Source organism: Nelumbo lutea, chromosome 4 (assembly GCF_056320005.1).
Source record: "Nelumbo lutea isolate HS-2025 chromosome 4, American lotus-T2T, whole genome shotgun sequence".
NCBI lineage: Eukaryota > Viridiplantae > Streptophyta > Magnoliopsida > Proteales > Nelumbonaceae > Nelumbo > Nelumbo lutea.
The window spans coordinates 47,305,102-47,320,174 of NC_142687.1; the positions used below are offsets into that span (position 1 = coordinate 47,305,102).

At 30.9% G+C, this 15,073-nt stretch overlaps 1 protein-coding gene across 1 annotated transcript in view; it reads right to left on the minus strand.

Annotated features, from left to right (window-relative positions):
• Positions 1-14,258, minus strand: part of LOC148855609 (P-loop containing nucleoside triphosphate hydrolases superfamily protein) — a 30,596-nt gene extending 16,338 nt beyond the window's left edge. Inside the window, exons 1-3 of the mRNA XM_088982830.1 lie at positions 14,075-14,258; positions 12,060-12,164; positions 3,466-3,553 (exon numbers count right to left, since the gene is read on the minus strand). Coding sequence (XP_088838956.1) covers positions 3,466-3,553; positions 12,060-12,085 — 114 coding nt within the window. The 5' untranslated portion in view covers positions 12,086-12,164; positions 14,075-14,258. The remainder of the gene's footprint in view (positions 1-3,465; positions 3,554-12,059; positions 12,165-14,074) is intronic.
• Between the last annotated feature and the right edge of the window lie 815 nt (positions 14,259-15,073).

Consider the following 15,073-nt stretch of genomic DNA (forward strand, 5'->3'; position numbering starts at 1 on the left):
CAACCTCAACCCCATGTGTAGCTACGGGTGGTGATCTAATGAGCATACTCTTACTAAGCACCTATCTGTTAAACATTAATTTGATTGAAACTAGAAAGACGTTTACAGTCCAATCCAATGAGTGATGAACAGTAGTTTGCTTCATCATTTGTGGAAAGAAGGTGCTTATTGATTCACCAGTCTTTATCATCTTTCCCAATCCTGAACATGTGACACATGGAAAATTACAGGCCATTGGATCTGGTCCACTGTCCCCAAGCATCTATAGGCACACACAGCAATATTACTGTAAATCCTTATTTCTTGTCAATTTGAATTTATGACTAAAATGGCACATCTGGTAATATGAGAGCCAATGATTTCTGGCCAGAAAATAATGCACTCCTATGATATGAAATAAAACAAAAATGCTAAATGTTTGAATGATTTTATTTAGAGGTGCAGGTGGGGCCTTGCCATCAAATTTTGATGGCAAATGCTCAACCCTAGCCCTTCCAAGTTGGACCTTGTTAGAGAATAAAAACTTATTCAAGGACCTCACTTACTAAACAACTTAAACTTTTAGGTTGAACGGTTTTTTGAGATGGTATCAGTCACTTTGACTAAGTGGTTTAGTGTTTGATTCTCGTCACCCCCATTATAATTAATTAAGTTTCAGTACAAGGTATGGGTGGGCCTGTGCCGTCCACGCTTTAAGCCCAATGGGCTTTCGTGTGAAGGGGCATGCATGTTAAGAATAAAAACCTATTCAAGGACCTCACTTAACAGGTTAAGCTTTTGGATTGAATGATTCTTTATGAGACCTCTACTTTTATTTATCATATTATTTGTGCCTCTTGTTCATCATGATCTTCTTGTAAATAACTTACTATAAATTTTTGCATCGTCATACAAAAAGAAGATAATTCAAAAGGAATGGGAACCACCTGAGGATGGCTTCACCAAATTAAAGTTTGATGGTAGTAATCTAAGTCTTTCTGGAGTGAAGGGGTCTTCAGGAATAAAGCTTAATTTGTTTACGGATCTTATTCGGTTAGGAATTTCTGAAAAAAAAAAAACTTGAATTTTGATAGATTAATCACTGAAGGAGATTATAATGTGATGGTTGGCATATAATATGGTATCATAGAGATATGTTTAAGAAAATCAAATGGTTGATAAGGGATATGAACATAGGATGGCAGCAGGAATATGCACACAAGAATAATAATACTCTAACTTAGGTTGTGTTTGATATCATTGCAAACTTCTACTCGTAACGCCAATACAAATTTTATGAAAAGTCATTTTTTTCTACCACAAATTATTTGAGTTATCAATACAACATTGGATAACATTGCCGCTTCTTTAAGAATGGCATAAATGTCAATATCTAATCCATACACCCCATATGCATTGGGGATATCTCCCATACTTTTCTATCTGTATTGGCCAACACAAAACGTTGCAAGTAGAAGTGGCAATGGTACCAAACACAGCCTTAATTAATCAACTTAGTTAAATTAACCTACAATTTCTTAATTGATAACTTAATTATTTAATTAAGTTAAGCCCTCGATTAAACTTAATTAGATAATGAATTAATTATATTAATGACTTAATAGAAATTAATATTTTTTCATTTATTAACAATAATTTTTGCTAAATTAAAATCTATTTAATTTCCATTTAAAAATAATAAAAATTAATAAAACCAAATAAAATTAGTAAAAATTATAACAAATTTATCTAACAATAATTAATGAAAATAAGATTATAAATAAAAATTGAAACCCATTTAAGTTCTATTTAATACAAATTTATTGAACAAAAAAATTGAAAATCACCATAATAATTAACCAAAAATCAATAAAAATTAGAAAAGCTAATGCGAATTTATCTAAACGTACATAACCAAAACTAATATTTGGATTGGACTCGGCTCGGCAGCCCAATTAGGAATGTTATAAGGCTTCTTCTAACTTTAACAAATCCCACGGGTCCCAACTAATATATTATGCTATTACAAAAGTGTCTAATACGAGTTTCCATCCACCTCCAGAGATACCAATTAAAAAGTCTGTCAGATCAGTGGCGGAGCCAGAAATTTTCTTTTGGGGGTAAGTTAGATAAGAAAATGAAACAGGGAGGAAAAGAAGTAGTGTTTGGGGAAAAATGGTCTGAAAAGATGTGGGTTTTTTTAAAAGAAAAATAAATACTTTTTTTTTATAAATTTTTGGGAGTCCAAGGAGCCTTCAAGAATGATCCTTTACAACCACTAAAGAACCATATAAATAATGGTTTTTAACAAAAAGTTTGGGGGTCAAGTACCTCCCACCAACATACTTGGCTCCGCCCCTGCTTATTATCAACAGTGACAATCTAAAAGTGAGAACGAGTTTCAGATAATAACATGACTTCAAAAAAAAATTTCAGACAACAAGACAATAACATAACACAGCATTACCAAGAAATAATAGGGTCATTTATAGAGCAAAAAAATGAAAGTCTACCATATAATCAACCTTCAATCTTTATTAGTCACTGTCTTCTTCAAAATAAATAAATTTATATTGGTCACTGTTGATACCCTGTACAACTCACATGTACCAGCAGCACAAAAGCAACAAAACCACAGTAATAAATCTGCAGCAACACTTTGAATGTATACTTCTAGAGCAGATGGGAGAATTCCCATTTCACCAGAATGGGAATAGGATTTCAATTCTGCCCAAACAAATAATTGGTTCCTACATACTAAACGCACAAACTCCCATTCCTGACTATCAACTTCCAAATGATAGGCTAGAATGCAAGACAATGATCCTCCATGATCAAATACCAAGGATACAAGAAATGGGTCTCCCTCTCTAGATCAATAAGCATATACAGGAGTGTAAATGGACCGAATTCGAATCGAATCAGGCAATATCCAAATTCAAATTCGATTAATAAATTTTGATATCCAAATTCGATTCGATATTCGACGGATATTGATAATTAATATTTGAATTCGATTAAATATTTGAATATTTTATTTGAATTCGAATTCGACCAATTAATTATTTTAAGTAATTAATAAATATTTTATTTATATGAAGTATATAAATATATAAATTATTTATATAATTTATATATTGTTTTAATATTTTATATATTATATATAAAAATTAAATAATCGATCACATTCGGATATTTTTTGAATTGAATCAGGTCATATCCAAATTCGAATCCGGTTAACTATTTGATATGAATAGAATATTCAAATTTGACTGATTAGATATTCGAATTATCTGAATTTGATTTGATTATGCTGAATATTGAATTCAAAATTGGATTTTCGAATACGATTGACATCCTTACATACACATCATGTGTATAACGCTAATGGCCCTGAAGTGCAAGCAAAAAAAGCAATCAAAACTCTCTCCCTTTCTCTCTCTCTCTCTCTATGAATGAGTTACGGTGTGTGTCTATGTAGTGTACCTTTTCTTTGAACAGTTGGCCATTAAGTACATCTTTGAGAGACCAAGAAAACACCAAGTCCACCAAAGTTTCCTTCATCTTGTTTTTACTGCAGTATAACAACAACAGAAACAACGTTAGCAACCAAGCCTTTCACTTCTTAACTATATATGAAGTAGTAAAAACTGAAGCTCTCTCTCTCATATTTTGTTTATGCGGTTCATATTCCATGCAAATGATACCTATCAGTGTGTGGGAGAAAAAGATTGATAATTACTTTTCCCTTAATTAAAAAGCTATCAGTTCCAACAAATTTCCAAAGCTTGGGATGCCATCATTTGGAGCCCCATTTTTGTTGAATATATTTTATTTTGGATAAAATAATTAAAATAGCTAAATTTTGACTTAAATATATCCTCAGTTTTTAAAATCTATACTATATATAAAAGTGTGAATGTAATGTGAAATTTTTATTAGACTAAAAATTTTATTACAACTTTGTTTGAAAAGGGTAGAAAATTCATTTTATTACAACTTTAATGCCATATTTAATGGCTACTAAAATGCCTATAATTATGCATTTAGTCCATCTCTAATGATAAGGTTGAAAATGTAACTTTAATTATTACTCCCCACATCATTTAATCCCCTTTCATTAAGTCTTATACTTGAATTATTAACTTTCATTTTCTTTTATTAAATTAAATCTATGTCAATATTTTTAACAATTTAAACCCATATATTTTAAAACTGACTCAAAAACAAAATCATTTTTTATCCAAGTAGTGACTAAGCAATTCAACCACCCGAATCAAATTAGTCAACCTACGAAGTCATAGTTAGGTAATAAAATTTCTAAACTAGAAATAAATATAGAAACTTACAAAAAATGTAGAAAAAATTAGACACATTATGATATTTTTATTAATCAAATTAAAAAATAAGTGTAATAAACAATAATTATTTTTATTGGTAATGAAAATGAAATACATAATTTAGAATTGATCAAAAATGAAATTATTTTACTTTTGGTAAAGATCAATAGTTAAAATATTGGGTCAAACATGTTAAACCTTTAGTGTCATAAATAAATAATAAAAGTTAATAAAATATAAAAATACAAAAATTTTGAAAAAAAATTAGGTACATGTATAATATCATATATTTATTATATTAAACAAAAAGTAGGTGTGATATATTATAATTATTTTTACACACAAAAATACAAAAAAGTTATAGGAAAAATTGAAGCCATCTATCATTCTATATTTAACTACTATTAAAAATATGAATAAGATTATGGAACTTTCTTTTAACTAAAATACTCATTTTTTAATTTAGTCTCTATTTTATAGGGTTTAAATTGTAAATTGAACTGGTACTTTTCACCACATTCAATTCCCTCTATTTAAATCTTACATTTTTTTGATAAATGAACAAAAAAAAAACGATACACAAAAAATATTAAATATTACAAAAAGATGAATCTAACCAAGAAAGTAGGCTTATCAGTGATACTTGAAACTTCACAACTCGATTCAATTATCACATATTTGGATGAGGTGTTTATGTAATTAGATTTGAATTTTCAATCTGCATCCGGTAAATAATAAAAATATATAAAGTTTATAGAAAATTTTGGATACATTATTATTATCATTAACATCATATATAGAATTACCACGTGCAAAGAACATGCATAGTTACTAATAGATATAAATATGCCTTGTGGGCTGACCGAACATTTATCTTATTAACATCACATTATCTATTTAAACTTTCAAAAATCTTATTTTGACCTTTTATGTCTTGCAATATGGGTTAAAAGATAAATCATGGCAGTGCTACTCCAACAATAGATGAAATGTTTATTTTTCTAGGAAAAAGGTGAAAGATGTAGAACAGTTGAAAAAAGGTCTAGGAAGATAAGATATATTCAACATTAATTCCATGGAGAGCATTTATATATGAAAATAAATGAAACAAAACAAAATCGACAAACAGAAACCCGTAAAAATCCCATTTTCTTCAATAGGTAGTATATCCACCCTTAAATTTTCAGAGCACAAAAAATTTAAATAACTTGAAATTTTACAATGTAGGTCAGAAAAAAGTATAGATATAGAATTTACACAAATCTTTTTTTTTATTAAAGGAAAATATAGGAGGAATAAATAGAGACTGAGAATTTCAAATAACATCCTATCCCATTCCTTATACCTTATTTGGTGAGAAGAGAGTCTGAGGTATGGGACGTTCCATTCATTCCATTACCCTTTGTATGTCAACAGATGCAGTTAATTCTAAACCCTAAATGGGTGGGAGGCATGGAGAGTAAATGGATAAACCATGAAGGAAATGATAGAGAACTTTAGATAGGTCTGACTTTTGGGCACAATTTTTATTTTATTTCTTCAATTATCGATTTGGTGAAGCTTGGGTAGTGGGTTCCGTGTTTTCATTGGAAATCTTAAATATCTGATTGAGATGCATCTTCCTAAGCATTGTAGGATTGGAGAAGGGGCGATAGGGTTTGTTTACAGAACTGGGAATTCAAGGTAGAAGATGATTGTTTAACTTTCATGTCTTAATGAAGGATAAAATTGTCCTTAATATAACAGTGAAATTATGTGGAAGTGCATAAGAGTAGCTTTGTTGTGGACAATTTGGGAAGAAAGGAACACCGGGATCTTTTGTGAAAAAGAAATGAGCTTCTTGGAAGTTAAAAAATGTATTCTGACAAGGGCAATTCAAAGGCTGAAAACTCTAAAGCTCTTTGATGCATACTCTTTTGATGACTTATGAAGAAGTTGGTTAGCAGTGGCTAATACTTCTACTAGGAAGGACAGACATGGAGTTGAATGGATGCCACCAGGGGAGGAGTTTATCAAGATGAACTTTGATGGAAGTAGGCGAGGAAATCTAGGATCTTCAGGCATAGGAGTGCTGAGAAACAAAGATAGTAGCATTATATCATTGTACTCAGGTCCTGTTGGTGTGGGAGACTCTTTAAGGGCCGAATTACTTGCTACTGTACAATGAATCCAGCTTGCAAATCAGCTAGGCATAGTAAGTCTGATTATTGAAGGGGATTCCCAGGTGATAGTGGGCTAGTTGAAGGATCTGGACACTGTGATTTGGGGTTTTAGAGATCTTCTCAAAAAGGTTAAATGGTTAACAAGGAATATGACAATCAAAGTTCAGTGGATAGGCAGATCAGTAAAATCAATGGCTAATTCACTTGCGAAACAAGGGGTTCTTTGGGATACTTTATTTTGAGCTTCTGTGTAATTTTTTTTGTACTTATAATTCTATAACTAGTTTTAAAGGAAAGATCACATCTTGTGTCTTTCCATGGGTTACATGTAATTCTTATTTGCTGGTTTAATAAAATTTTGCTCATTTATCAATATATATATATATATATATATATATATATATATATATATATATATAACAATGAAAGGTATATTAAAGTTTAATTTCAAAACTTAAGGTATGCTTAAGTCAATTTATGAAAACTCAAGGTATATTATATTTAAGTCTTTTACCCTTATTTTTATTGTTGCTGGATTACAAAATGTCTTGAAAATTGAAATGGTAGATGTTCATCTTGTGCCCATTTGGAGGGTTTTTTCTCTAAGGGCCAGGCTACACAACAAGGGGGGTAGCCCATCTCCAAACCCATAAACTCCAGTAACCCAAGTCAAATACAACCAGCAAGAGACCCTACCAATCAACCAATTGGAACCTTGCCAATTTGGAGGGTTTATGCGATGATCGAGTTTTGTTGCCTCATATCTACTATAGTTTCATCAAAAAGTCTTTTATTTTGGATTCATTTAAGTCCATTTTCAGCTTTCCAGCATTTTACCAAATAAGGTTTCATGACTTTTTGAGTCTCATGGCTCATACAATGCTAGAAATTAAACCACTCTTTGAATGTCCTAAATGGGCACTAAGGCTTTCCGGATTTTTACCAAACAGGCTTTCATGGCTTTCCAGGTCTCATGGCTCATGCAATGCCAAAAGCCACATTCGAAAGCCTTTTTTTCTGTGTTGATTGTATGCCTATTTCTGACATGCATATTAAAATACAAATTTTATATCAAATAGGAGTGGAAATCATAGTTACAAACAAAGTGATTGAAAATTAAACTAGGTGCAAATTTTGTATCTAATTTGGAAATGCATTAGAAATAAAAACAACTCCATGAGCAAAGGCTGAAGTTTACTGCCAATTTGCAACTAGTCTTTGATTGCTTATGGTTGAAATAAAATATGAGAAAGATTGTATCTTTTTGATGCGTTGCTACCAGTGTTGCATTGAAGCCCCATCTTTTGTAGGGGACTTAATGCCAATTCTTGTCCAACTCTTCCAAATACATGTTGGACTCAACTTCAAAATACATATGTTGGATTTATGATCCATTGTATATTGAATCTTTTTAATTTCAATTGAAATCAGGAAAACAATGAGAAACAATTAGTATGGTCATGTGACAAAAGATAGAAGTAGGGATGAGCATTGTTTGGTTAAAACCGAAAAATCAAACTGAATTTTTCGGTTTTGGTTTGTTTGGTTCGTTTTTTTTGGTTTTCAGAATTGGAAATTCGGTTAACTGAAAAAACTGAATTAATCAAAATTTATTATATACTTAATATAATATATATTATATATAATATTAAAATATATAAAATACATTAACATATACACATATTATAATATACATAAATATATTAATATATATAATATATAATATGTATTAGTATAATATTAATAAAATTCGGTTTTAACTGAAAACCGAACCGAAAAATTCGGTTTCAGTTTTTTGGTATTTTAATAATTCGGTTTTAGTTTGGTTTTTAAAAATTCGATTTATTCAGTTTAGTTTTTAACCGAATAAACCGAATACTCACCCCAACATGAAAGTTTAATTTGTCAATGATAAAAGTAATTTAACTATATAAGTTGTTATGCTTATATAGATTTTGTATTTTGAAAGGAAAAAAAGTATGATACTAAAAAGGCTTCACCAATCAATACCTCCTATGAATTTTTATAGAAACCCACCCAATTGATTACCACTTCTATGATGCCGTTTGATTTAAGTTTTTCCGGTATAATGTCTTTTTGGCATCATGGTCGAACTAATTTAAAAAATAATATTAAAAACACAATATTTAATATAATGTTAAATGTTTAATATATTATAAATAAATAAATAAACTAATCTCTAGGGACTGGCCTTGGCTTAAGCCCACATTAAAGCCTACTAAGCCTAGGCTTACATTTTAGGCTTGAGGTGGCTTGAGGTTTGGGCTAGGTTAGGCTCGGACTTGGGCTATATAACCTCATAGGTGCTAAGCTTGACTAGGGTCAAAACTAGCTCATTGTATTGATATATATTGGGCCGTAGCGGCCAATACATATCATATCAAGGGCTTCTCGATACGCTCCTACATGAGGTGTTTCGGGGTCTCGACCGGTTCAAGGGTGAATAAACCGTAAACCGACCCCTCTGAACCGGAATTAGAAAAAAAAAAAAAGCTAAATAGTGATCAATACACTCCGATACGCCTCTACCGACCGACACATCAAATGTATCCATATTTTAAACCTTGTCTGAAAGAAGATTCCATTTATACTAATCCTACCGAAAGGACTGTTCATGGGTTTGGAGGAAGATATATTGAAGTATAAAGGCCTGTTGAATCATGTATAAAGCATTATATTGGCATAAAAAAAATGTATAAAGCATTATATTGACAATAGGCAGAGGACTAAATTATGGTTGGATAAGTGGCATCTCTTGGGCATTTTGTTGAAAATATTTGGAAAAGAGTTAGGTATGGCTTTAGCCTCCATAGATCTATTTCTGTGAGAACAGTGGGTGCAAGGTGAGAACATTTCCATCCCATTTGATGGAAACATGGCAGGGTTTGGATCAACTTTAGAGGGTTCCAGGTCATGGAGAAGATCAGGTGAGGTGGTTGGCGGACAATAATGGGGTGGTTTCTACTGTTCAGGGCTGGGAATCTTGTTGAAAGCAAGAAACACAGGTGGTGGTGTGGAGGGTTTAGGCAAAATATTCTTCGCCATGGTTTTATAGCCTCTAGGGCTACTAACTCAAGATTGGCTATTTTATTATCAGCTAATTTACGACTCTAATTAAATAGTGTGTATTCTGCAAATAAGGTAGTCTGCTAGTAAAAGTCATAATCTTTTTAATTTGTTTTTTCTTTTTACCATTATTATACTAGAAGAATATAGCAGATAGTGCTAGATCCAAGATTTATTCTAGTATATCGGCTTCTATCATGCTGCATTTTATTCTATTTTGTTACTTTTTTTTTTTTTCAAATTGGTTCAAAGGAGTCGGTTTAAGGCCCAAGATAGTTGGGCCTTGGATGGAAGAGGTTAATTGGATTCGAGACTCATCTCAATGTTAAGTGTAGCAGATATTCGTCCTTGCCATGTTTTCAATGTTATTTATTTATTTATAACACACACACACACATATATAAATATATATATATATATATATATATATATATTATTTATTTATAAATTTGTTATTTATATTCCATTTGTGTAAATTTTATTATTTATTTTTTATAAAAATATGTATATATAACAAAAATAGTTAAAGCCATACTTGTACTTTTTTTGTTTTTTTTAATATTTAAATTATTATATTTTATTTTTTAATAATTTATTAATTTTTTAAATTAAATCGAATAAAATCAGATCCAAATATCTGACTTTCTCATCAAATTCGAATTCAAATCAATATTCGTAAGATCCGATCTTTGCATCTGATTTGGATCGAATTCGGAACCACCCATCAGATAAAGGGAACTTCTATTTTGTCAAACGCTCAATTTGCGTTGCTCCAATCCATGGTTCATATCATACGTGTTGGTGCATATTGCACACATGTATCAGTTTTTGAATCACCCATACGTTAAAAACTGGGAATTAGGATACGGAAGCATCATCTAGGTTAGACCTGCCAATCGGGTTGGGTGTAACGGTCATGACACTTTCACGTTGAATTTGTGCCGGGCCGATCTTTGGGTTGGGTTGGAAAAATCTAGACCCGACCCTAAATGTTTATGTTAGGGTTGATCCATTAGTCAATTTGGGTCAATTTAAAAGTAATTGAGATTTCAAAAAAAAAATAAAGAAAAAATATATAAAAATGTCAAAAATTAAAGGAATTAACCTTAAAATTTCAAACATAAAAAACAAATAATAAAGACTAAATAATAGAGATTAAAAAGTGAAAACTTTTAATAATATATAAATAGTCCCAATTAGACTTACCAATCAAGTCACCAGGTTGATTCATAACCGAACCGGATCCAACCTTTAAAAAGGGGTCAGATCGGGTGGGGTCATTCTCAATTTTATATTATCTAGATTTGAGACCCTAACATTGTTTTTTCATATTTGATCAACATGTTGGGTTTGCAGATTGGGTCAATTTTTTGCAAGTGTATCTACCTCTCTTGTGATGACAACCATCATCATCTTGGATTGTATGTAAAAGTCTCATTTGAACCTTCACTTCTTGTGTGCTAAGTTTTACATCTCAAATCATGTAATGCTTTACTCCACTCTGAACATGCATTTTGAGGCCATTGGTTTCATCTAATATGTAATTGAATTTTTTTTTAATTGAAAGAAAATAGACAAAGAGAAGTTTTGATATGGGCTTGGGCTTTGGGTAGAATGGGCGCAAATTGTGGTTTCCAAAACTACTTAAATGTATCTTGTTAGGTGGTCCATTTGACACAAATAGGCCCTCTATTAGTAAAACATTTAGGTAGGGGTGTCAACGGTATTTGAAAATCCAATTTTGAATTCGATATTCGATATAATCAAATCGAATTCAAATATCTAATCATTTAAATTCGGATATGACCTGATTCGATTCGATAAATATCCGAATTCAACCGATTATTTAATTCTTATATATAATATATAAAATATTTTATATATAATAATTAAGTTACATAAACAATTTAGATATTTATATGTTTTATATCAATAAAATATTTATTTTATATATTTATTAATTATCTAAGATAATTAATTAATCAAATTCGAATTGAATCAAAAATTCAAATATTTAATCAGATCCGAATTTGGATATTAATTTTTAATATCCATCTGATATTGAATCAAATTTGGATATCAAAATTTCTAAGCAGATTCAAATTTGATGTGTTTACACCCCTACATTTAGGGTTGTATGTTCCTCAATGACTGAAAATACCCTTTTTAAACAGTAAAACCCAAACCCCATCTCACCTCCAATTGCCCCTCCTTCTTCTCCTTCTTCTTCATTATTGATTCACATCCTAAACAGTATTTGAGCATTATTACCACCTTAACAATCAATGGCATTTTTTATTTGCCACTTAATTTTTCACTCAATCTTAACACTTAAATATTTAACCCACAGGGTATATTCAAGTAATGTGGCCTTTCTATTAAAAGCATACAAACTTGTGAGGTTGTTTCATAAATCGACTTAGAAAAAGCTAATTCAGATTTAACCCATTATGAAGAAAGAGAGGTAAGTATAGAAAAAAAAAAAAAAAACCTTGTATTTGCCTTTGTAGAGCTCATCGTTGAGATTCCCAACTTATTAGAAGCACCAAATCAGTAAGATGTTCTTTAAATAGTCCGATTCTCCGGGGCAATGTGACTGAAATATCAAAATACACATAATAAGAGTATAAAACTATGATATTGGTATATGGTATATAGATATCAAAATTGGCAGTTCATTTCTAATTCAAAAGTAGGGAAAAAAACAAAAGACTAAATCGTAAGAAAGACATAATACCCCCTGGTGATTGTTTTTTTTTAGGGTCTTTTTTTTTTTGAATTCGATAGGATTGGTTAATGGGACTTTGGTTCTCATTGACCAAGATATTTATGTTCTTTTTTTCAGATTTACGGAAAAGTTGCTTTCCTTGGGTATGGATAAGAAACTTTCCTATCTGAGAACAAATTGTCAACACTTGGATAGAACAAAATTACCCCTTTTAATAATGACTTTTTATGACTAAAATGGTCATTGTCTTATTTATCTGAAAAATAAAAGAAAATGGATAATTAATCTCATTAAAAACGAACTGGGTCAAAATGAGATTTATGCTGAAACTTACCTCCCCTGTCTTACTTATATCCAACAGAATCATTAAAAAGGTCTCTTTTATATTTGTTATATCATTAAATTTTCAATATTAATGCTCGTGTAATCAAATCTTAACAGATTATTAATAGAGGGGAGGTTTTTATCCAATATTAATAACACCACCCAACAGGGAAGTAACTACTAGTCCATTTTATAAAGAGATGGGAGGTTTCAGTATTTATATGAAAATTGAAGGGAGATTTAAGTCATTTACCCTAATTAAAATTATTCTTCTACCCATATCCATCATAACATGTCATGTATAGGAAGCACTAAAATCATGATTTTAAAAATCGATCTGAAAATAGAACCATTTTGGTCATCAGTTTTTGGGTTGATGGTTCGACCAAATAGCCTGTTCTGACAATAAAATATAAATAATAAAAAATGACCAAAACCCATTGAATGGGTCAATGAATCAACGGTTTGATGACCTGGGTCAATGGATTATTGAGTGATTTAACGGTTTTTAGCCAGGGATTGAATTTGAGATAAAACGAAACTGGCTGCCTGGACGGTTCCCGGGCCAAATGGTCCGACCGTCCAGATCAACGGCGGTTCAAAAACCATGACTAAAACAACCAAGCCTTTCATACTACAATGGTGGAGTCATGAGCCTTTTCCGGCTCTGATTAAAGTGCCACGTGGAAATTACATTTTTTTAAATTTTTCTCTTAATTTTTGGAAACCAATTAATTTGAAAATATTTAGCGCTGGAACAATATAGTTTAAAATTCATTTTTCTGGGACAGTTTAAAATTCATGAAACAAACAAAAACAAAAAATAGACAAAACTCTATCCCATGGTATATTGATTTTGAACCGACTCAATAATTAAACTCGCTCTATTATAACTCATCAAGTCAACCAAGTCAACTTGAGAAAGTGCCAGGAAATTCCAACTACTTACCGTAGAGCTTTTAAGCTATGTTTGGTTTGAGTGAAAATATGAGAGAATTTTAACACATTCTGTGAAATTCCCTGAGAACTTTCCTTCTTCTCATTTTCCATCAAACCAGAAAACATAGCCTTAATATTCTGTGAAATTCCCTGAGAACTTTCCTTCTTCTCATTTTCCATCAAACCAGAAAACATAGCCTTAATATTCCATTTTATCTAATCAATTTTATTAACTAATATGACTTATATCTATTGTTCCTTCAAATTCACTCTGCCACTTTCGTCCCATCAAAGATCAAAGTTAATATATATAACAAAATAGTAGTTCATTAAAGAATGGACAATTAGTATTTCACAATCGATCCCAACTTGTTCAGAGCAGCATGGGCTCGACAATTCTCCTGACCATCTCATACAAATCTTCTCAAACTAAAATATTAAAGCAAATTGAAACTAATCTAAAGTCAGAAACATACAGGCTATAGAAAGAAGAAAAAGAGGTGAAAATGAAAAACCTGATGGCCTTTGTGTTCTTTCGATCGTAGAGATGATAGTTGAAAACTTGAGAGAGAAACACCCAAACGATTAAGCCACAACTAATCTTCTTTCTCTGAGCCAAATATCTAGAGCATAATTTCAATTTTATCTTCTAAACCCAGTTGAGAGAGAGGGAAAGAAAAAGAAGAAGAAATCCTCTCCACGAAGATACCTTGCATTACTCTTCTTTTCAAAAGAAAAAGTAATAACATTAACAAGTCGGTAGGTAGTACAGAACAGAATAACTTTTTTCTTTTTCTTTTTTTTTTTTCTTTTTACAATATAATAACTTAAATCAACTTTTATCAATAAGGATCCGTACGATATTTTTTGAAAATAATCTTTTATAAATGGGTTGCATATACAGTGGTGAATAAGGATCAGTTGGATTCGGTTCCAACTTGTAAGGTAAAACTTGGAACCAACCCCATCCTCAGTTCAAGTGTTTCGAATCAGAACCTATTTTGTGAAGGTTAATTTCAGAATAGGTTCTGTTTCTGACGATTCTAGAGTTGAGTCCAATGTCTATTTGTGGAATTTATTCTTTTTCATCATACAAAAATAAATGAATATGTTTTTTGGAAACTTGGTTTTCAATAATAATAATAATAATAATAATTTGTTTAAATATCTCTTGAAGCTTGGTAATTACAATCGTATCTCTTTAACTTTCTAACATACATGGTGTTTGGAAGTGTAGACGTTTTTGGGTCCGATTTTCAAGAAAAAACGCCCATACTTTCAAGACCCGTTTTTCACCAAAAAGCACATTGATTTTATTTGGGGGTGTTTCTGTCATGTAGTCAGTGAACAATACTATGTTATTTGGTAAGGTGATTTTTCATCACTGTTTTTCATGTATGTGCACACATTATCCCGTAAGATGATGCATGCGAATATCATACCAAATTATATAACGATGCTTATTAAATGGTTCAGATTAATTAGATGATTGTTTTATAATATTTGGCCTAAAA